Genomic DNA, 25,052 nt, shown 5'->3' on the forward strand with positions numbered 1-25,052 from the left:
TACTTTATACAGCATAGCCTAGCCCTAGACCATTTAAATATAAATTACTCTGAATGACAAGTATGGAAATGGTCCAACCAGTAAAATATGTAGCCTACGTTTATACAAAATAGCTTGTCAACTAATGCAAGTAAATTTAAAAAGACTTACTCATCCGAAATATTATCCATGGCTGGATCAAGTCGCTCTTCAAAATACAAACGTTCGTTGTCAGAGTCCCGTTCTTCTTCTGAGGAAAAAGTGAACTCTTCATCGCTATCCAGGACTAGCTGAAGGGCTTCCTCACTGGTGTACCGTGTCATCTTCCAACGGCGCAGGAAAGTGAATGAATGAAACTTGCTGGTTTTAAGGCATTTCAGGGGGCTTTTTACCTTATTTTGCATAGATCACCTCAGCACATTATCTTATGAATAGCGCGCTCTGCGAGTGGGTGTGAACTCATTTCAGGGGGCGTTTACCTATTTTGCATAGATCACCTCAGCACATTATCTTATGAATAGCGCGCTCTGCAAGTGGGTGTGAACTCATTACAGATAATTAGATGAGACTGGAGAATCTGTACTTCTCTTTAGTTTCATACAGATTACATTGCAGGAGAATATTTGTTTTGAATGTGAATTGTTTTATTTAAAAGTAGAAATTTAAATGTTTCATGGTTGTGTGATAAGTATTCGCTGAGTTTCAGTTCATTTTCCAGACTTGTTTCAGAAAGATTTTTGCGGAGACAGAGTGAGCTGAAAGCGCACCCTGTTTATTTGATTTATTTAAAAATAGAAACAAGGTTTTGATGTTAATGTGAGTGTACACAAAAAAAGAAGACCCTCTATAGTTTATAATCATGTATTTATTTTATTTATATGACCATAAATGACGGATTTTTTTAAGTTTATGTTGCTGCTATGTGAAAAAAATCCAGCAAAACGCGTCGGCGCGTTTGCCGACCTCAGAGGGTTAATGGGTCATTTTAAGTGTCCACATCGTGACTTTATAGCATAGAAAGCCCTCCGAGCCTTTTCACAGAGTGTTTTCACAGCCAGACCGAAGCGTCCCGAAGCGCTGATGTCGATGCCCAGATAGCTGTAGCTAGAGCTGTGCTGCAGGACATGGCCTTTATACAGGAACTGGTGTTTGTGTCCCTGAGATCGGGCTTTCTTCTGGAACACCATGACTCTGGTTTTGTCCAGATTGACTGTCAGGGCCCAGTCGTGACAGTATTGTTCCAGCAGGGAAAGGCTCTGCTGAAGGCCCTCAGGTGTGCGGGACAGCAGGACCAGATCATCCGCGTACAGCAGACATCTGACCTCTGACCCCTGTAGAGTGAGGCCGGGCACAGTAGAGCTCTCCAGCGCTGATGCCAGGTCATTGATGTAGATGTTGAATAGAGTTGGGCTCAGACTGCAGCCCTGCCTCACTCCACGTCCCTGCTGGAAGAGCGCGGTTCTGTGGTTACTGATTTTCACCGCACTTTCACTATTGGTGTAGAGAGATTTTATAATGTCAAATGTTTTTCCGCCGATGCCAATTTGTAGGATTTTGTACAGTAGACCATCATGCCAAATTGAATCAAATGCTACAAAACATGCGAATTTTTCGAGAGTCTCTCTCTCTCATCACTTGCTGTTGTCTCTCTCTCTCTCATCACTTGCTGTTGTCTCTCTCTCTCTCTCTCTCTCTCATCACTTGCTGTTGTCTCTCTCTCTCTCTCTCTCTCTCTCTCTCTCTCTCTCTCTCTCTCTCTCTCTCTCTCTCATCACTTGCTGTTGTCTCTCTCTCTCTCTCTCTCATCACTTGCTGTTGTCTCTCTCTCTCTCTCTCTCATCACTGCTGTTGTCTCTCTCTCTCTCTCTCTCATCACTTGCTATTGTCTCTCTCTCATCACTTGCTGTTCTCTCTCTCTCTCTCTCTCTCATCACTTGCTGTTGTCTCTCTCTCTCTCTCTCTCTCTCTCTCTCATCACTTGCTGTTGTCTCTCTCATCACTTGCTGTTGTCTCTCTCTCATCACTTGCTGTTGTCTCTCTCTCTCTCTCTCTCTCTCTCTCTCTCATCACTGCTGTTGTCTCTCTCTCTCATCACTTTCTGTTGTCTCTCTCTCTCTCATCACTTGCTGTTGTCTCTCTCTCATCACTTGCTGTTTTCTCTCTCTCACACACGGACACACGGACACACTCCCTCAAAACATGAGTTGACGTCGCAGTAGGTCACTGGTCTCTGTTTTTAACAAACTTAAAGGTGGAAAAGCTCCTCTCGCAGGCCACTTGAGTGGTCGATAACGTCAACAGAAATTTGTAGGCCAGTCCAATGACATGGTATTCATCTGTCAACAGATAGTATTGTGCCAGGACAAGATACACACAAATGGCACAGTTTTTACACATACAGACATTCTTATTAACCAGCTCTGGCCTTTCCACATCATGTGTGTCTTCATTACCACTGCTTTCAGATGCATCATCCGCTGTGTATGTTCTCACCTGGTATTCTTTCAGAGGGGACAGTTTCAGTCTTTCCCACTGTCTGGCAAGGCTTAACAGCTCAGCCTGCAAAGTGCCAGCAGTGGCCCTTGAATCAAATTTCATTAAGCGACTGCTGAGGTTTTGCATTGCTGATCCTGGAAGTCCCTTATCCCTTACCTCAGGGAAGTTTTTTGGATCAAGGCAGGCAAAATCTGAGCAAAGCTTTCCACTTATAGCAAAGCGCTCATGAATACTTTGAGTGACAGTGTCCATAATGACATTATGTATGGTCACCTCAAAGTCCCTCTCAGCTGCTGTTAAGGGCTCATCTTCTGCCAGCTCTCCTGGCATGATCTTCTGTTTCTTAACCCTTTTTTCAGGTAGTGCTACCTCCACCTCTATCTCACAGTCCTCCTTCTCCAGCAGCTCACCATTAGCCCACACCACAAACTTGTCTGCAGCTTCTTTTACGCAACTGAAGTCTCGTACACACTTCTTCAGCCCATCCTCTGTTCCCACTACCAGGCGGTGTGCGGTCAGGAGATCCATTCCGCTTGTCTGGAGGTATTTGGACAGGGGTGACGTGTGCTCAAAAATCCGTAGGAAGATTTGGGCTGTGAGAATTGTCAAAAAATTTAGGAGACCCTCAATGTATCCTTTGGCCTTGGCTCTAGCAGTAGGCTTCATGGTTCTCTCTAGTTGAATTGCTGTTAAAGTCAAGACTATATCTACATACATGGCACTGTCAGGCCTTCCAAAAGACCCAAACACCTTTGTGAGAGCAGCATCTTTTGCCCACCACCGTGTCTGTCCTATTGGAGAGAGAATTCTGTGTCGTGTGTCTGTGCTGGTTTCTTCCCACTTCTTCATGCGTTTGTAAGATTCCCTTATAAAAACAGCAATGTCGTTCAGGAGAGTGAAAAGCGATGCACTCTGAATAACACTGCCTGTTGTGTCTGCTAATACTAGGTTTAGGACATGTGCATAGCACCAGACGTGGATTTGGTTAGGGGCCTCCTCTGATAGAAAGGAAGAGAAGCCTTTGTAACTGCCCTGCATATTGGCTGCCCCATCTGTAGTGCTCCCTACACAACATGACACATCAAGATTAAGTGTGTGTTTCTTTCAGGAGATCGAGAAAATAATGCCCAGTAGAAGCCTCACAATCGACCAGAGCGACCAACTTCTCATGGACCACATCTGTGACATACCTGAGAATCACAGAGCACTGGTCTTTGGATGTGATGTCTTGAGTGGTTTCAATCTGGATAGAAAACATTTGAGCTTCTCTGACCTCAGTGGCAGTTGTCTCCCTTATCAGCCCACTGATGACTTTGACAACCTTGTTGATTGTATCTTTTGAAAGCAGAGTGACCAATGAACCTCTGCCTCTTGCCCCAGCTTCATGCTGTTTTTTACTTTTTTCGATACATTCAGTCAAATGGCTTTCTTCACAGTAAGTCAACCACTTGCGGTTGATCCCATCCCTACTATGAAAAATATTAGGCAAGGGTCTTTTTGGGGTTTGTTGGGGGTAATATTGAAAAAATAAAGACAGATCTTTAGACTTGGGACGGGCAAAATAATTAACAATTTGAATCTGCTCCTCAGCTGGTCCAGCCTCTCTACTTTGAATCTCCTCCTCAGCAGGTCCAGCCTCTATACTCTCAATTTCCACCTCAGTTGGTCCAACTTCTACACTTTCAGTGTCCTTCTCAGCTGGTCCAGCCTCTGTACTCTCCACATCCCTCTCCTTATATGTTTCTGTTTCTATCCTGGACCCTGAGGCTTCACTCTCCCTTGCACTGACTGACAAAGCATCTATGTCTGGTTAAGATGACGTAAAATAAAAACAGCTATTATTAGTATTAGTATTAGTATTACCACTACATGGTTAAATGCAACACAGTTGCATAAATGATATATACAAATTAGTTGCATATGAATAATCCACACTTATGTTACACTAAGACAGTATGTCTTTCCAGTATAATGTCTCATTCTCCATGTCTGAGTCTGACTGAATTCTGAGACTGTGTGGAAAAAAACAGAACAGGCACACATACAATTATTTATTTTTTTACAGCATAACGATAATTGCTTTTTCCCCTGATAGTATATAGGCTGCGTGTTAGGGGGTATACAATTCACCCCCCTCCCAAAAAGAAAACAACTTTCTTTGAAAGGTCTGGCTATGCTGCACATGAATTTCAATGTTAACACTAACATTTTTGGATGCACTATCTGTGTGAAGAAAATGAATGTGTTCCAATACATTAACAATGTATTATAATATTTTCCAAAAAATACAACTTGTTAGATTCTAAAAATTTGCAATTTGTCAATGATTAGCAAGTGTTATACTAACTTTTTATGTATTTTTTGTTAATTCCGTTACAAGCCATTTACAAGTGATTAGTAAATGATTAACAAATTATTTACGAAACATGCCTATGCGTTCATATATGATAAGTGATATTTTATGTATGTTTTGTAGATTCAGTAAGTCATTTACAATTGATTAGTTAATGATTATCTAATCATTTACAAAACATGAATATGCATTTCAGAAATGTTAAATAAATTATGTTTAAATAAAAACATTTTTTTTTGTATGTAGCAATTAGAGGGTGCATAAACTAAGTGTTGTAAATGCCTTGAATACACGTACAGATCATTTGTAACAGGTTAAGTGTTAAACACCTGTTATAGATGATGTGTAAACGCATGAATAAATCATTTACAACACTTTCTGCATCCCCTAATAATCTAAAGTGTAAACTATCACTTGTAAATGTGTTACACATCATTCGTAGATAAGATTTGTATATTTTATGCCTTATTGATTCTTGATGTGGTAATCTACGAACACATACATTTACAAGTGATGAATAGTTTACACAGGTGTTGAACACTGTAGTGTGTACTGCAGTGTAAGTGCTGACTGGTGAGGGTATAGACAGCTGTCTTCTCTGAAACACATGGAGTCTTTAACCACTCACTGTGCACCTTATGTGGGCAAAACATACAAAATAATGTAACAATTTATTTAAATATTTAAACATTTATGAAACCCATAATCACTTGTAAATGACTTGTAACGGAATTTACAAAACATACATAAAATGTTAGCATATCACTTGCTAATCATTTATGAATGTTTTGTAAATTATATAGTTTATCATAAACTAACCACTTATAAATTACTTACAACTGAACTTTATTATAAAGTGTTACCGATTATTAATTGGCGACGTCATTATAGTATGAATAAATACAATACACACACCACTACCTACCACTAATTAAATTAGTCATTATTATTACCAACATTTTACTAGCTTGTGCTAGTTCACGGGTGGCTAGCAATAACATACGTTTAATGCTTGAGCCACTGTTTTTCTGTCAATTCACCTGCAGCACTCGTTGTTGACGACGCCTTATTTCGGAATAAATCTAAATTTTTGAGCACTTTGATGCATCCTCCTCCAGCATCCGCTTCTTCATTCTGGCCTTTTCGGCCCCTCCTTTGTCATTTCTCTTCTTGCCTTCTATGGGGGTATCGTTAAAACAGAAAGCAACCACGCTAATCCTTCCTGACTGTCAATTTTTTTTATTTTCCTCTAACTTGCTCGCTTTCTCTCTCTCTGGCGTGTGCCATTTTTGGGTCATGCCATTAGATGAGGGGGCAGGGGGCGCTCATTATCTCCCTACATTTCTGTAAATAGACTTGACTTGCAATCGGTTCATTGGATAAATGCATTCCCCATTCCCAGGAGGTTTTGCTCCATTCTACGTTAATTTAAGAACAAACAAATTAATTAAATACTCATTTTTTTATTTATTTGTGACCATGAAACTTCTGTATGAAGAATATGACGGGAGATGAGATGTGTGCAGGGGGGTAACCATGACTGAGATATACTGTGCCGGCCGGCGCCCTCCCGCTTCGGCCACTCGCGGCTGTTATGAATAATTTATGGGCCAATCATGTCCCGATCGCCACTCCGCCCCTGCCCCTTTTCCACCAAGGCAGTGCTGGTGCCGGTTCGGAGCCGGTGCCTACTCGCGAACCAGTTCTTTGTGTTTCGACAGCCAAAGAACCGGTTCTCGGCCAGGAAAATTGGTTCCAAAGCGGCACCAACTCTTTGCTGGACTAGAACCGTTCTTTTACCACGTCATGCTTGCGTCGGGGAATGGGGGCGGGGTTATTGTCGAACTTCTTCTCGAACGTAACCTCCGTCTATAGTAATCCAGATGAGCAGCACAAATGTGTTCTAAACGTCGTCTTCTGACCCCAATATAAGATCGCAAAGCCAGGAGAAACATTTGCAGAAAGACGATGTAGTCCGCCATTGTAATTGTTATGCTTGAATTTGGCGCAAGCATTTCTAGGAAAGCTAAGACGTAGCCTATGGCAACGTACACAGTGACGTAACAACGTCGTTCACTGGGCTCTCTAGTCAGTGGAAAAACAAACAGGTTCTGAGAAGGTTCGCAAGTTGAACCAACTTTGAACCAGCACCAGTTCCGAACCAGTTCTTTTTTGGTGGAAAAGGGGTATCAGTGTGCAGTGTGAGAGGGGGAGGGGCCAGATGTGCTCACTCAGTGTGTGTGTGTGTGTGTGTGTGTGTGAGAGGGGGAGTGGCCTCTGGTCCTGCACTGTGCTCACTCAGTGTCAGTGTGAGAGGGGGAGTGGCCAGCGGCTAGAATGGCAAAAGCCAGTGTGTACTTCTTTTTGCATTTCTAATTCAAACAACATCAAACTTGGCACTACACTTACTCATGCCCGTAGCAAGACACCTGTCAAGTTTGAAATCCGTCGGACTAATGGGTGGAGAGATATGCGAATAACACACACACACACACACACACAAAATTGCTACGCTTGAGCAAACAGTTCGAATAATATTCAGAAGTAAACAGTGTAGCTGACAGAGTGTTTATGTCAGAATGTTTATTTTTAAACCACAACCTTCTAAGTGCTGCTTTTACCGATATATTTACCGATATCTTTTGCATTTCTAATCCAAACAACGTCAAACTTGGCACTGCACTTACTCGTGTCCGTAGCGAGACACCGTCAAGTTTGAAATCCATCGGACTAACGGTTCGAGAGATATGCGAATAACAGACACACTTACTGACTGACAGACAGACGTTTCTGTAATTTATAGATAGATACACACACACACACACACACTTAAAGGGGTCGCACACCGGACGCGCAGCTCGGCGGCGCGCCGCGCAGCGCCACGTCTTTTAAATTCGAACACACTATTCTCTATGAGAGTACACACACCGGCGGCGCCTTTCGGCGTCTGTCCGCGGCGGCTCAGGACCGTGTTCAAAATCCTGCCGCGCCACAGAGCGCCATTTACATAGTTTTATATTAAATTTACATGTGTGTCTCAAATCGTAGTTAATGTATATACGGACTTCACCCTGTGCTGCAATATACATTTAGTTTTATATTTATTTACAGAAATCAAAAAATTGCTGATGTTATCGGATTTTCAGGTGAGAGTTGTCCTAGACGTGGCGCGGCGCGGCGCTGAGCTGCGCGTCCGGTGTGGACGGATACATCACATACATGTATCCTATATCTGAACAAAATCTACTTATGTATTTTGGAATTCAAACTGCAAAAAATTAAATGCTGCCTGTATGAACAGGCCATAGTTTGTAGCATTTTTACAATATTTCATTGTGTATTGTGGCAATTTAACAAAGTTGGCATGTCTGTTGTCCAATGTTAGGTTCACCCAGAAAATGAAGAATGGACGTGTTTTGAACAATCTGCCAGTCTGGACATCAAATCTTTCTTTGGTTTTGAGAGTACAGTAGAGAAGATTGCCATGAAACAGTATGCCAGCAGCATCAAAAAGGTGTAAAGTCACGCCCACCACTGCCTTCTTCAAAAATACATACACATGTTGGTTTTATTTTTTAGTTAGTTTATCGATTTATGAGCATTTCACATGAAGACAACTTCAGAAGTTCTCACAAATCAGTTTTTGTCACATTAGTGAGGACATTTTCAAAAAGTTCATTGCGATATTATGTTTGTCGTAGGTTCATTCAAAGAAGAAAATGTAGCCTTCTATAAATAATAGTAGTTGCCTTTCTCAAATGTGAACGACATGTTCTTATCTCTCTATAGGGTAAAGAGATTATTGAATACTATCTGAGGGAGCTGGAGGAAGAAGGTGTTACCTATTTACCCCAGTGGAGCCCTTGCCTAACATCACCCACAAAGCCTATGGTGTCAGTTGTTCACCCTGTGTTGCCTATCACTCCCACAATCACCATTGAAGCCCCTCCTGAGAGCATGAATGAGACTCAACTGTGTAAAGAGGGCAGCAGTCCTCCTGGCAGCCTAAACGACACCTTGGTAACCAGCCAGGATGGTTAGTATTTACACTGTTGCCACTCTGGGGACCTTTTGTACTTGATACTAGAACATTGTATTCTTGGCTTCTCTTTTGTACTTCGTCTCTAACAATTCACAAATAAAACACATCTATACAACAAAGGAAACAAGCTTCTGTTTATAAAAAAAAAAACGTGAACACACTTTGCTTAACTCTTTCTTAACTTTTCATATTAGCAAGGTATAGTGGATGTAAATGGTTTCAATTTGTATTTTTAGATAAACTGGATGCAGACTACATCAAACGTTACCTGGGTGACCTCACACCCCTCCAGGAGAGCTGTCTCATTCGCCTACGCCACTGGTTACAGGAGACACACAAGGGCAAGGTGAAATATATACATATTCAAGTTTTCTGAATTTACAACTAGTACTAGATTAAAGGGGATCTATAATGCAAAACTCACTTTTACATGGTTTTTGAACATAAATGTGACGGCTGTGTGTACACAAAAGGGGTTGAACGACTTCCGATTTTTTGAAGTCGACATTTATGTGATAAGTCAAGTCGATGTCGATTAGTCACTGATGACTTCATTAATGAACAAATAAGCCTGAACCTCGAGCTGAGATTGAACACGGGTTGCCTTATGCACAGCAATGGCATATGACACAGCGCTCTCCACAAGGCTTTTGGGCAATTCCACGCAAAAGTCATCCTTACCATGAAAAAATAAAGTTTTTACCAAAAGTTTAAAACCCTTTTTAAGTTGCCCATTTAGGTCTGCAATATACTGTATTAATGTGACTTTTTAAAATAAGTATTAATGTCTTATTTAAAAAAAAAATGTGTATGATAGTATTGTTGTTAGACTTTTAAATTAAATGCAATAATTTTACTGAATCTAAAAAAAAAATAAAAAAAAACTACAAGCCAATACAATAAATTAACCACACTTTTTTAAAGTGATGATAATTAAAATAATAATTAAGTAAATAATAATAATAATTATTATTATTATTATTGTTATTGTTATTATTATTAAAGTAACACACAAAATTGGACAGAAAATAGCCTATATTAAAATATGAAATAGCAAAAATGTTGTATCCCTAATAACAATTATAAATACAAATAACTTGAAACTTTATATACAAAGCTAAATTATCTTTATGCTTATTAGGACTGACATTTCATTTCAATAGTTCTCACTAGTAGCTCTGAACAACCATAATAATGCATTACGGATGTGACCGTTAAGGACGCTTCAGATTAAATCATATGCATATGACTATTACTGTGATCCGTTTCAGGCATACCATATATTAGTGCATATCAAATAATCGCAAGAATATTTGTGCTTTGTTAGTTTTAATATGAAAAAGGTCTCAACTTTCAAATTCAGTTGATTTTATAACAAAAGTCAAACAATAGTTGTTGCTCTTTAATACGGCGTGACAGATTTATGTAGCGCCTCAGTGTAAGCGGCAGATCAAGCGGATCAAGCGCACAATCTTCTCTTTGCCAGTTAGCTTACAGGACGGAATCTGAATATCAGAAGGTATGTGATACAGTACAACTTACAGAAGAAGAGCATTACTGTGTCTCATAAGACACTTCTCCCATGTGATGTCGCGTTTTCACCTTTTGGTTAAAACATGAATATTTATCATAATCCCGCGATCAAGCTGACAAATGTGAAGAAAAATAAAATAAAAAGATTTTTTTTATGTTCTGTGGAGAGCCATCCCTTCTTTATTCCATTGGTAATATTACTTTTGGTTTGCGCAGTGTAATTCACAGAATTCCTAAAAAAATATGTTGCCATCTAAAACATAGAGATTTTTTTTTGTCAAAATGAAAATGCATTACAGAAATGATTAGATATGTTTAACAGTTTAACAAAACTGTAGCAAAATAATCATTTAAATGTTATTTTTCTTAATTGCATTTACACTCGCAGTTAAGACACTTGCAATTTGCATTTCCATTAAGTGTCCCGCAATGAAAGTAGCAAAATTCGATGTGCAATTTGAAAATGCATTCTGAGCCAATCACGTGCCCATCCCACCCTGTCAATCACTGTGTGAAGGCGGGGCTCGGCACCAGGTAAAGTTAGGCTATGTTACGTATTTCGAGTTGTTTGAAGGAAACGTGGCGGTGGCAGAGCCGATACGAGCGTTAAATTCACTGGCAGAAGAAGTGGAGCATGAACTGAGAAATTGTAGTGTTTCCGAAGATGATTACGCGTCTGCAGGTGATAGAACCAGTACGATGTTGGAATGTCTGGGAGAATGTTCTGCCTTATCAGTCGTCGACACCCGTTTGGTGTCAACATTATGCTGCGCTGTTGTTGTCTGATGCTGGACTGTGTTAATGATGGTTTTGTTTTGTATAAAATATTCTCATTGTCTGATACATGCTTATCTTTATTCTTATTACTATTAACTATAGTTACCCAATTATGTTGGAGATCCTATAGTTTTTCCTTACAAATGCATAGGCCCATTACTCTGAGATCACAGAATATGATGGGTCAAATTCATAGCTACCGAAAAATGTGACCGCTCTTTATTTCACCATAACTGAATGTAATATTCAATAAAGTGACTCATGTGATGTGTGACCATTTCTGTTTATGCAGCTGTATAATCATAAAATATGAGGCAGACAAGCGAGTCCCCTTTCTATTTTATAAAGCATATTGATCAGATATTAATAAATATATATGTACAGGGTCACAGAATCTGACGGGTCAAATTCATCGACCTAGACTTTTTTGGGTGAATGTGGAGCAGGTCGGGGGCTGGTGACGTTATCGTCTATAATTCAGTGTCTAATATTTTAAACAACGAAGCAGCTCAAACAAATGAAACTAGTTTGGGTGAATTTGGAGCATGTGTTGGGCTAGGTGACCTCAGAATGACCAATAAGTATTATTTTGATATTTAAGAAACCGAAGCAGCACAAAATAAACGTTTACCGGTGCAAATCAGCACAAACGAAGCACAAACAAAAAATACTATTTTGGGTGAAATTGGAGCAGGTCGGGGGCTGGTGACGTCATCGTTTATAATTCGGTCTAATATTTCAAAAACTGATGCAGCACAAACAAAACTTTAACCGGCACAAACGATCAAGACTATTTTATTTGGAGCATGTGGGGTGCTGGGTGACCTCAGAATGACCTATAAATATTATTTTAATATCTAAAAAACTAAAAATACAGCACAAACGAAGTAAGAACGATTGAGCCTATTTTGCCAACGTTTTGCATTGGGTGGGGGGTGGGGCAACTTCACGCAGTGATTGACAGGGTGGGACGGGCACGTGATCGGCTCAGAATGCATTTTCAAATTGCACATTGAATTTTGCTACATTCATTGCGGGACACTTAATGGAAATACAATCGCAAGTGTCTTAAGTGTCGTAAATGCAATTAAGAAAAATAACATTTAAATGATAATTTTGCTACAGTTAGCTTGAACATGTTAAACATATCTAATCATTTCTGTAATACATTTTCATTTTGCAACTTATAAAGCGTTAATATATGGATTAAATTTACATATTAAAACTAGTGTATAAAATGGCTAAATTAAATTATGTAATTGAATTTTCATTTTCATTTTGCACCAAACTATATATATATATTGCAATCTATTGGAAAATCAAAATTTAAATACAGAATATTGCATTGTCATTTTGCATATTACATTTCAAATTGAATATTGTTATTGCTATTTAAGAATCTTGCTTTCCCCTGTTGTTTAATTTCATGGAAACAGACACCAGTGATTTTGCCAAGAGATATCTTATTTATTTGGGTTATAAAACATAGGAGGAAGAGACAATGGACCAAGCTAAGGTCTAATTCAGCTTCTCAGTCATCTTTCCTACATTTCCATCTCTTCCTGATTTTCGGACAAACTGGGCTTGGTTTTTATATCCCTGACCAAGGAAAAAACTACATCACCATAGGAACACATACATTCAGCAGAAGAACATATGGTTTCCATTAACGTTGGAATGTATTCCCCTTATACTATGCTTGATGAAAAACTGCATATACATTTCAGTCCAGCAGCACACTCAAGTCCAAAGTCTCCCAAAGTCTCTCCCACATATTCACAAAATACAATGAGTACAAATAATTATGAATGTATATAAAGAGTATAAAAGAGATACATAATACTACTGATTATGAATATTAATAAAAGGTAAAAAAGTAATAATAATACTAAAAACATTAAATGATGAAATTTGAGTCTTCAGTCCCTCCACTGGAACTACGGCCGTCAGTTCCACCATCATTCCCAGGTGGCCAACCTATAGAAGTGATAGTGAGGAGGAAAAGCAGACCAAGAAATAGATATAAAGAATAGAAGACTAGAAACAGAAATGAAAACAAAACAAAAAGTAAAGAACAAAGAACCCCAACCCATGTTATGTCCCCGCATACTATGTATCATTTAACATCTATGTGTATGTATTTAAAAATAACCCCAATCATCTAAGAAAAGAAAAGCTAATAAGTCTTCTGCCAGTGCCTTGACTCGTTAATTACTTAACTCGTCAAGTTCCTGGCCAAAACAACAAACTAAAATAAACGTTGATGTTAAAGGATCCTATCCCTTGGGGTAGAAAATCAGTAAGCGGGTGTTCATTGTTTGTGAGGTTGTGTTTTGTATGTAGTGTAGAATGTGTAAAATCTTCTATTTCACACCGAATTTCCCGTTCCCGGTTCTATCCATTTGGTTAGTAATAACCAATTTAACAGGTTTGGTACTTTTCTTCCTAGTGACACATATGATGATATTTATTGCTAACAGAATCACCAAGACTACTACCATAGTCAAAACTATCCATTCTGACCATGACAGATTTCCTGGAATTTTAGTTAATTTTGTCTCAGACATCAATTTAGCTATTCCATTCGCTACGATGACATGACCCATTGCTTGAATTCCCTCCTCTTGGGCTGCCTTAACACTTCCTTTAACTCTCTTAACCATTTCAAAGAGTTCATAATTCCTCTCCTCCACCAAATCATTATTCCACCACTGTGCCTCTAACTGCAACAATTGCACATGTGGAACATGAATTCCACCCAAATAAAGAGGATAGAGAATCTCAACGCAAAATGGATCAGGAGGAATTGGACATAACTTCCCTCCGTATATCATATTTTCACTTATTCCATCATGTAATATGCACCACTGTGCTTCTGACACCTGCCATGCACCTGTGGCTTGATCTAAAGGAACTACTTCCCAAACTGCAGATCCATTAAGAGATAAACTAAACATTGTAGAGCATGAGCAAATTACCCACTCATGTTCCTCAACACAACAGTCTGTGGTAGAAATCATTGGTGTATCACCTTCAGCCCAATATCCATTCTTTCCTAATCTAATTACTGAATTTCCTTGTCTAACCCCCATTGATTGGAATTGTCTAACTGTCATAATATTACGTTTCCCATATTGAGGCCATACCATAAACAAGGGTAATGTTCCAGAACCTGACAACAAATTTTCATTAATGACAATTTTAATTAATGGAACATGTTTAGCAGAAGTCAAATTAAGTTGATTACCGAAAACCACTAACACAGATTCCACTATTCGCTCAGGAATTTGACCCATTCGAATAACTTGAATATCCTCTACCATTTGATCCTTCAAATTTTGAGCCAGAAATAAACACGCTGCACGATGCGTCTCAAAATTAGATGACTTTGTTAATGCATCTGCCAATTCCTTCGCTGCGTTATTAAGATGCTGACCCGCTGCTATAATATGTAGAGAACCTTGAAGAGCCTCAGTGAGTCCTTTCCCAGTCATTGTTCCCACCCACTGAGTATATTTGCTTAATTGATTCATTTGAGCAGTATTACTAATTGAATTGACAGAACCAAATACCCCCGCTATATCTCCCCATATACTTCGAGATTTACGATTTCGACTTCTCAGAGGATCTTTAGAGGTATAACATTTAATTTCTTTTTCTAACCAACTCCGTATTTGTGTGAAATTTCCACAATAGGACTGATCAAAAACAGTAAGAAGAGATATCAAGTTATAATTAATGCGTTGTCGCACCATATGGGCTTCATTTATCAAGGTTTTGGTTTCTTTTGCTAACAAGATACCATGAGCTGGTGCCGTAGTCGTATTTGGGCAAGTATTAGCTTTGTTTGTCTTTTCCGCAGAAAGATAAAAACACCGTCCAATTTCCCCAGTTTCTAGTTCAGTCTCACAATATTCATTTGCATCTTCCGAATGCCAAACTCTTATGTAATTTCCCTTGAATCTGGTTGTCCCTGAGGTAGTATCCCTTAGAAACCCCTCACATGGCAACACTATGGGATAGATACAGCCTTGGGCTAGTGAATCCCATATTGTAAGCATGTGGGTCCGATTCAAAATGAAGTTCATTTCCACATTAGTAGATGTTATGAGGTCTAACCCCACAATTTCACATTGTTCTTTTGAACAAATTTCTCGTCTTTGAGCACTACCAGAATACCCCCCATCTTTCACTGGCCAAATTATTCTGCTTTTGTAACATTGATGATGAAAGTTACATCCACCATAGATGCCCTCACGATATTTATCAAGGTCTTTATCATTACGTGGCACCCAATCCCATAATCCCCATTTGGAAATAAAGGGAAGAGTAAAACGTTGGCCTGATTTCAGAGTTGCATTCCGAGTGATTCCTTGAACTCGAGGAGTCCATAAAGCCTGGCTTCCTTGGTAAATGCCAAGTAAAATGAAAAATAAGCATACCATTGTTGCTGGGTATCGAGAATAACTTGCAACCATCTCTAATCAATGTCAATGGAAATGATCCCTGAAATGGAAGCAGAGAAATAATTAAACATCACTTCTTTATTCCCAATCTTTAAAGCTAATGGATGAACAGTGCTCAATATCAGGCCATAAGCCGTCATTATCATTTTGTTCATTCACTAAGCAAGGTTTAACTTGTGACCAATGATACCATCTATCTGTTCCTACACCCTTCCCTTTAAGGCAAACACTTGTATCGGTTGTTAAGAGTATCTCATATGGTCCCTCCCATCTAGGCTCTAAACCTTTCCTAGCAATGCGTTTGACCATAACAAAACTGCCTAACTCAGGAATGTGTGGAATATCAGTAGTGGTATGTTTTTCATCCCATTGCTGTTGAGCTTCTCGCACTTTCTTATTATTGTCTTTGGTAGCTTTGTCCAGCATTGTTAGATAGCGTCGTAACTTCTCTTGGAACAAAATAGAATCTCCTCCCGTTCCCGCAGGTGGCGGAGCATCAGGAGGTAGGACCATTGCTCTTCCAGTCATCAGTTCAAAAGGAGTTAGTCCTGTTACTCTGTTTGGAGTTGCTCTCAAGTTCCACAGAATAGCAGGTAATAACTTATGCCAACCTTGGCCAGTTTGCAGAATGGCTTTGGTAAGAGCGGTTTTCAACGATCTGTTCATTCGTTCTACCATGCCTGAGCTTTCCGGATGGTACGGAATGTGAAACTTCTGTTTGATCCCCATCAATTTCATTGCTTCCTTCATCAGTTTTCCAGTGAAGTGAGTTCCATTGTCAGTAACCAGACAGTTTTTGGGTCCCATTGACTTCCATGGTATATTTTTTTCCTACTATGGAAGACAATGGAACCCAAAAACTGTCTGGTTACTGACATTCTTCTAAATATCTTCCTTTGTGTTCAGCAAAAGAAAGAAATTCATACAGGTTTAAAACAACATGAGGGTGAGTATATGATGACAGAATTTTCATTTTAAAAGTGAACTTCTCCTTTAAGCACCATTTCTAACATTTGATAATAAATCAGAATATTATAAAGTTTTCTGAAGGATCACGTGACACTAAATTCAGCTTTGCATCACAGAAATATAAAGTATAGTAAAATAGAAAACCATTATTTAAAATTTTAATAATATTTCACTATATTATTTTTCTGTATTTTTGATAAAATAAATCCAGGCTTGATGAGCATAAGAGACTTCTTTCAAAAACATAAAAAATAGTAATGTGTCCAAACTTATGTACTGTGTAAGTAAAAATATACTGCTTTTAAAATTAAATGTTGTATAAATAAAAAGGTTAGGAATCATATTTGTTTCAAGTGTTTTTTTATTGGGGGTGGGGGGCCTCCAACATGAATTTTGCCTAGGGCCTCCTAATGTCTAGAACCGGCCTTGTACACACGCCAGAGGTGGGTAGAGTATCCAAAAACTGTACTCAAGTAAAAGTACAAGTACTTATAGAAATATTTACTCAAAGTAAAAGTAATAATCTTAATAGTTACTTGAGTAAGAGTAAAAAAGTATCCAATGAAAAAACTACTCAAGTAGCGAGTTACTAGTTACTTCGGATCATATAGGCCTATATATATATATATATATATATATATATATATATGAAGAGTTCAGATGCAAAAGCCTCTAAATGCCATTTGAAATTTTCTTATAGAATGATCATTTTTATCAAGCTCGTATACTTAACCCTCTGAGGTCGAGAAACGCGCCGACGCGTTTTGCTGGATTTTTTTCACATAGCAGCAACATAAACTTAAATTACTCCGTCATTTATGGTTATACAGAAAAAAGAAATATAAAAAAATAATCTGTGATATTTCTACTTTTTGTATGTGTCCACTTACAATCAAATCAAAACATTGTGCTTTTGTAAAATAAAGAAAATAAACAGGGTGTGCGTTCTGCCTCTCCGTCGCGGTGAACTTTTTTTTCTTGAGCACGTCTATAAACTGAAACAAAACTCAGCGAATCCTTCTCACACATTTATGAGCCATATACCTTTATACACATTTAAGTGTGTACTTTTAAATGATCGGATTCAAACTGAAAACAAATATTCTCTGTTTAAGTAATTTGTATAAAACCAACAGGATGTCCAGTATCTCAAACGCTTGCTAATTACTTTTTAATTCGACACGCCCACTCGCGCAAAAGAGATTCACATGCAAATCTCCACATGGAACGCGAACGCCCTCGTTACCTCAAACACAAAACACCAAAACACTTCACAAGTCTCTGCTTTTCGTCGAGTTTGGAAGACACGTCTGAGCTTACATTGGATTTACCCCCAGAAGAAGAAGAACGCGATTTGAAGACAAGAAAGATGTAAGGTAAGAAATTCTTACTTATTAGTTTATGGTAGCCTATTGTTGCATAAACTTCACATTGCAGTTGAACTGTTGCTAGATAGCCTATATGGTGAATATTATACTATTTAGACCCGTGTTTCCTGTTAAATACTGTTTGTGGATATCTGCTCAAACATAGATATGTATAACCATAATGTTTAATATTTTGGAGCGCGATGGCCTTTGAATGTATCATATTTTGGAGCATGCTGTGGGTTTGAATGTATCATATTTTGGAGCGCGCTGTGGGTTTTAATGTATCATATTTTGGAGCGCGATTGCGTTTGAAAGGAAAAATGCACCAAACATTAGGCTTTATGTTTTTACTATTATCTCATTTCATATCATCATAACGAATGGAAACATTTGAAGTAACATATGATAATCAATATATTTTTCTCTAGCGTAGTTGTTCTTGAAATCTTTTGGAAGATTTAATTTATTGTTATTATTATTTTATGCAGCACTGTGTAGCCTATGCCTACAAGGCACAACAAACCTGGTGTTCATTATATATTGTTGGAAACGTGTGTGTGTGTGTGTGTGTGTGTGTGTGTGTGTGTGTGTGTGTATTCTGTGAATTTTAAAAAGAAATTTTAACCAGAAAAATCTAAAATCTATTCCCAAAATCGTGCAGCCCTATAGTTTCTCTTGATATCAGTATGTTCACAGTTTTTTCTTTTTTTTTTTTTTCTTTCAGGGACCAGATGCAACTGAGTCCTGCTGACTTCAACATTCACATGAGTCTCTGTATATGAACATGGTAAAGTGAAAATCAAACACCTTGGAAATGAAAGGTATGTACAATGTTTTTAGGAATGGCACAAAGGTCTCTGTCTTTGGATCATTGTTTTCAATGTGCTCTTTTGTCATTTGTATTTTTGGATTGTGTTGTAAATAAATCCAAACAATCTAAAAGCCATTCTTTTTTAAATCTCCTCATTCTTTGTGCAAGGTTGCTCTGAATGACAGGGCCTGATCGCTCCTAATAGGGCAGTTAGGGGAGTGTCTTTGTCTTTCTCAGGTGTTAAAAGCTTACATATTCATGAGATGATCACGCCTCTTCGCATATGGCTTTGTCACACAAAACACGTCTTAGAAATTTTAAATCAATATATTGTCTTATCTGAATGAGCAGTCAGGGTGATTTTCACATAGTTTTGGAGCAAATATTCTAGGCTATGTCATACAATTTTCAAAAGTATTGTGAAGAAATAATCAGCATGGGTTTCATGGCCTTATTTCAGTGAGAATTTTTTTTTGTATTTTCACAAACCACGCATAAATGTCATTATCTCAAAACTACAAACTTTTACATACAAGCTGCTGATATATTATTGTAGCAGAGTTTGTGCTCCCTCCAAAGATTCTCTATTGGGTTTAGGTCTGGAGACTGGCTAGGCCACGCCAGAACCTTGATATGCTTCTTACAGAGCCACTCCTTGGTTATCCTGGCTGTGTGCTTCGGGTCATTGTCATGTTGGAAGACCCAGCCTCGACCCATCTTCAATGCTCTTAACTGAGGGAAGGAGGTTGTTCCCCAAAATCTCGCAATACATGGCCCCGGTCATCCTCTCCTTAATACAGTTCAGTCGGTCGCCCTGTCCCATGTGCAGAAAACACCCCCAAAGCATGATGCTACCACCCCCATGCTTCACAGTAGGGATGGTGTTCTTGGGATGGTACTCATTATTCTTCTTCCTCCAAACATGGTTAGTGGAATTATGACCAAAAAGTTATATTTTGGTCTCATCTGACCACATGACTTTCTCCCATGACTCCTCTGGATCATCCAAATGGTCATTGGCAAACTTAAGACGGGCCTTGACATGTGCTGGTTTAAGCAGGGGAACCTTCCGTGCCATGCATGATTTCAAACCATGACGTCTTAGTAGTAGTAAATAACAGACACCATGTGTCAAAATGATTGATGGCTTCCGGTTGACCTTGACCTTCCGGTCCCCCTTCCGGCCTGTATTGTTATGGATTGACCTATTGCCCCTACCTATCCCCTCGATCATGTGTTTTGACAGTTCGGCCTTCCGGTGTCTTTCCGGCCTATGTTGTTATGGTTTGCCCTATTGACCTCGCTTTGATCATGTGTTTTGACAGAAAGTTTTGCCCTATTTGAACCTTTTTAGCCCTAGATCATGTGATTTTGACAGAAGCTTTTGCCATTTAACCTTTTTAACCCTAGATCATGTGTATGACAGAAAGTTTGAAGGCGCTGTTAGGATATGTGTCAGCATCTCCTCCGCATTCCAGATCATTTTATATAAATGGGGTCGGTGTGTTCTACAAACAGCAGAAACATGAGCTACATGAGTATGGCCGGTGTAGCCTCCCCTCAACCCCCAGAGACGGGGCTGAGCAGTCGAATTATGGAAAGTCTGACTATGGCACCGAAAAAACCTTTCGGGCACATCCGTTTGACAAATTTTCTCCATGAAATTTCGGAATGGACTAAAGGTGAATTTATGATGTGTAGTAACCGTGTATTCGGGTACAAATTTCACAAACCAACCCGAGTTGTTACGCTCTACACCACTGACGGCGTCGGCGAGTTTCAGGCTGGGGAAGACGCGTGTGTGGTATTTCCTGAAAAAGACTGGTCTCTCTTCTACAAACGTGTCTGGAAGGATCTGAACGACGGCGGCGAGGAGCCTTTGTACGTGGCGGAGTGGGACGGGGTGAGCCCGAACGTCCGGTACCGCGTGATAGGTGACCATACTAAAAAGGAGCCGAATGATTCTGTTTACATATTCTGCTGCAAAGACAAGACAAAGCTCAACAACACTCGGTCAGGGCACATCCTGCCTAACGAGCATCACGATCTGTATGAAATGCAATTTTTGTTCAAGTGGTGCGATCTGGATTTGCTGAATAGGGTTTTTTCAATCATCAACAAAATGTTCAAATGGTGCGACATGCATGACGGATACAACAAAATTAAAGTGCAGCTGTTCCACCCTGAGAGATGTGCACGTAGCAGTACATACGCTCTGCCGTCCCCGCCCATTCACTACAGCCATCATAAAGCTCGACGGCCAGACCTACCCAAGCGTCGTTTATAAATCCGGTCTCAAGTGCTACGGCGTCTCCACCCCCTTTACGACAACGACCATAAATTCCGGCGACCAGACCCCCCATGCTGCATTTATAAACCATGGCTGAAGACGGCGCTTCAGAACCCGATCATGTGTGCAGCTGCGGAATCTCTTTCGACAGCATTCTCGACCCTCCCGACGACAACCCCCGCGGCCCATCGGACCACCACAAAGACTGGGCTCAGGCTAAAACTATCAAACGTCGCATAGACTTTGAATCGTGCATTGAAAACGATTGGGGTCCGGGTAACATTATCAACCCTGAACCATCGGACCTCCAAAACGACCGGAGTCCGGCTAACGTTATAGACCGGGGATCGTGTAGCGATGTATTCTACTACGGTCCGGGTAACAATATCAAGCCCGACAAAGACTGGGGTTCGGGGATCGAGTGCGACAAATACTGGGGTTTGGGGCTCCATAACAATCGGGAATCGTACGACACACCTAAAATCGACCGGACCCTGCCTCATGCTAATCATGGCTTCGACGTCACAGACGGATGTTTCAGTGACGTGGGATTCAAGATCATAAAAGCCGCGACCGTGGTTTTGCTCCAACATCTCATCGGCAAGAAGCTGAAGGACGACTGCGAGGGGTGCGAGATTGATCATCCCAGCCAACTGCAACATTCCTGCCTGTTCGACCCACCTAACTACTACTTTGACACACATTTTGATGAACTTTCAGGCAAACTGTTTAGACCCTATTTTCATGCCATCATCGGTATCGTGCTAAACCGGTGCGGGTTAAAATCTCATCCACAACGGATTCAAGGAACAGTCGGAACTATCCTGCACGAATTAAAAGACGAACCCTTCATCGCCGCTAAGCTAGAAGAAATCAGGGCGAGACTTCTGGACAAACCCTGTGAGGAAAAAGTGCACTACGTCGTTGATCTCTGGGAAGGTCTCTCAATCGTGAATGGCGAGTGACCAAGACCCCACCAACATGGGTGCTGCCTGTAGCCTAAAGAGCTGTATGGAATTCATGTTTAAACGACATTACAGACGACAGATGACCAAACTGCTGAATAAGATTATTGCAGATGCATCACGCGATGGTCATCCATGTATGGAAGACACTACGCGTGAAGCAAATTTCAAGAAACAAATGGTGTATATAAGAGGACTGGCTAATTCATGGGATGATTTGACGGACAAATGTGTTCATGGTATCGAACCACCCGGTGTAATGATAAAACAGGTTCTAGATATGATGTGTGAATCACAATCCACACTCGGGATCACCGATGTGCTGTGTACTTGTACGTATGTGACGGATGTCTGTACCGAGCTGGCCTTGAGGTCAAAAGAATATGACCCCGATGATGAGGACGATGCTATTAAAATCGTCGAAATGGGTATCACCATCGTCAAAATTGTTGAAATGTATGTCGATTACATCGTAGACAAATACATGATGGCCTGCCGCGACTTTCTTTTCTGGTTAGACTATCAGTGATACTACTACTACTACTTTCCATTTTTACTTAGAGTGTATCATATTAATACCATTATATCCATTTTGTACTAACATCATTATATTACATTTTTGCTTAGATTTTTTGCGTTGTATTACATCCAATTTACTTAGATTTTGTGTATTACATCCATTATATTCATTTTACTAGCTTCTATTATATCCATTTTTACTATCTTCTATTATATCCATGTTTACTTATTGTTTGATTTATTATATTCATTTTACTATCTTATATTATATCCATGTTTACTTGTGTTATATTATATCCATGTTTACTTAATGTTTGATTTATTATATTCATTTTACTATCTTATATTATATCCATGTTTACTTGTGTTATATTAACATCATTTACCCATGTTTACTTAAATCATGTATCCTGTAACTTTTTTAATAAAAGATTGATTCAAACCACATGTACGCGTTATTCTTTGGCAGCGGTTGAAACGGCAGCATGACGGAGCTCATGAAAAAGGCTTATTATACACCCTCCAACCCCGGTTCTTTAGGGGGTAAAAAACGATTAAAGGACGCCGTCTTGAAAGAAAGCGGGGTCCATCTAAGCGTTAAAAAGGTTTCAGAATGGCTGTCTGGTGAGGATGCTTACACTTTACACAAAACAGCCCCTATAAAATACAAACGAAATAGAGTGGTTGTGTACGGGGTCGATACGCAGTTCCAGGCCGATCTAGTCGACATGATCGCCTACACCAAGGATAACGACGGTAATAAATATCTGCTGACTTGCATAGACGTATTTAGCAAGTACGCCTGGGCTCGTGTGTTAAAGAATAAGAGCGGCGCCGAGGTTACTAGAGCGTTCGAGTCTATACTCGAAGAGGGTCGTGTGCCGCAGAAATTGCAGACGGAACAGGGAAAGGAATTTTTTAACAAACAATTTCAAGATGTAATGAAAAAGCATGACATTAATCATTTCGCTACCGCCACCGATTTGAAAGCCAGCGTCGTGGAACGATTTAATAGAACGTTAAAAAGTCGAATGTGGAGATTTTTAACGGCTACAAATTCCCGACGATACATAGATGTTTTACAGGACATTATGCAGGGGTACAACACCAGTTATCATCGAAGTATCAGAATGAGACCCGTGGACGTCAACAAAGTAAACGAGGATCAAGTGTTTCAAAACTTGTACGGGGATATAAAGAAGACCGAGAGACCCGTATTTAATTTCAAAGTCGGCGACGTCGTCAGGATTTCTAAAGTGAGAGGTCCGTTCGCCAAAGGTTATGAGCAGAACTACACGGAAGAATTTTTCACCATATCCGCGTGTATTCCGCGACAACCCCCGGTCTACAGACTCACCGATTATGACGGCGATGTCATCGAGGGGGGTTTTTATGAAAAAGAGTTGCAAAAAATAATTGTGAGTAAAAACAAATCTTTTAAGGTGGAAAAAATTTTAGGTCAGAAAAAACAAGGGAAATCTACCCTTGTTTTAGTGAAATGGCTAGGCTGGCCTTCAAAATGTAGTGGTCCGAAAGTGGGACTCGCCGAAATCGAATATCCTAGAAGCTGGTATAACTTTAATGACGAAGACGGGGATTTCACCCTGCACACCGGTCCCGTATACATGAATAGCGGAACACCCGAAGACGCGGGATCATTTAAAAAAGACTTACCAGGGTTTTTTGTATCGAGGACATTATACATAAGTGGGGGATACTACGCGAACATTCGTCCGATCCTCCGCGCGATAAATCAAGTTCTCGCACCCACGGCCGTATTGAATCACGATGAATTAAAAAACAAAGTGTTTCTGGTCGCGTAACCTAACGTTTCAGTCAGCTTCCAAGGCAGACTCGCCACTATTTTAGGAATGATACCGGACGATGCTCTCGGACGTTCGAACTACCATAAAGAAGCCGATTTTACTACGAGCGCCATCACGTACGCTCCTCATCAATCCGATATCAACGCCGGGTTCTACACAATGTACGTTTACACCGACATCATCCAATATCAATCGGTCGGTGATTCTTACGTCCCCCTTTTGAGATGCGTACATATATCGGGTAAAAGCAACGACACGGTCATTGCTAGATACGACAACCCGCATTACGCATCGATCAACAAGGATCACATCACCAGCATTACCATAGAGTTGAAGGACGACCAAAACCGCGAAATACCATTTTCTTACGGGAAAGTCATCGTAAAACTACACTTTAAACCAACGAATCATTCTATTCTTTAAAAATGAGTTATTACTATAACCCTAGAGAGACCGATACCGCGGACTATGTAAGCTACTACCGAAATCAAGCCGGCGGGGGTTTGCCAGGCTATGCCGGGGGAGGGGTTATGTATGGCGCTGGGTTAGGAGGACTTTTCAGAGGTCTGTTCAGGATGGCCATACCTCTGTTAAAAAGAGGATTTAGCATCGCGAAACCCCACCTAAAATCCGCTGCTAAAAATATAGTATCCGAC

At 39.8% G+C, this 25,052-nt stretch overlaps 1 protein-coding gene across 5 annotated transcripts in view; it reads left to right on the top strand.

Annotated features, from left to right (window-relative positions):
* The window catches only part of LOC309474331 (SEC14-like protein 1), a 332,477-nt gene that overhangs the window by 152,231 nt on the left and 155,194 nt on the right, over positions 1-25,052 (top strand). For all 5 annotated transcript variants that reach the window (XM_082136817.1, XM_082136816.1, XM_082136815.1 and 2 more), the window contains 3 exons: positions 8,214-8,342; positions 8,618-8,864; positions 9,107-9,216. In XM_082136817.1, coding sequence (XP_081992943.1) covers positions 8,214-8,342; positions 8,618-8,864; positions 9,107-9,216 — 486 coding nt within the window. The remainder of the gene's footprint in view (positions 1-8,213; positions 8,343-8,617; positions 8,865-9,106; positions 9,217-25,052) is intronic.

This window comes from Leuciscus leuciscus (assembly GCF_965113295.1).
Source record: "Leuciscus leuciscus genome assembly, chromosome: 14".
In the NCBI taxonomy this organism is placed as follows: Eukaryota; Metazoa; Chordata; class Actinopteri; order Cypriniformes; family Leuciscidae; genus Leuciscus; species Leuciscus leuciscus.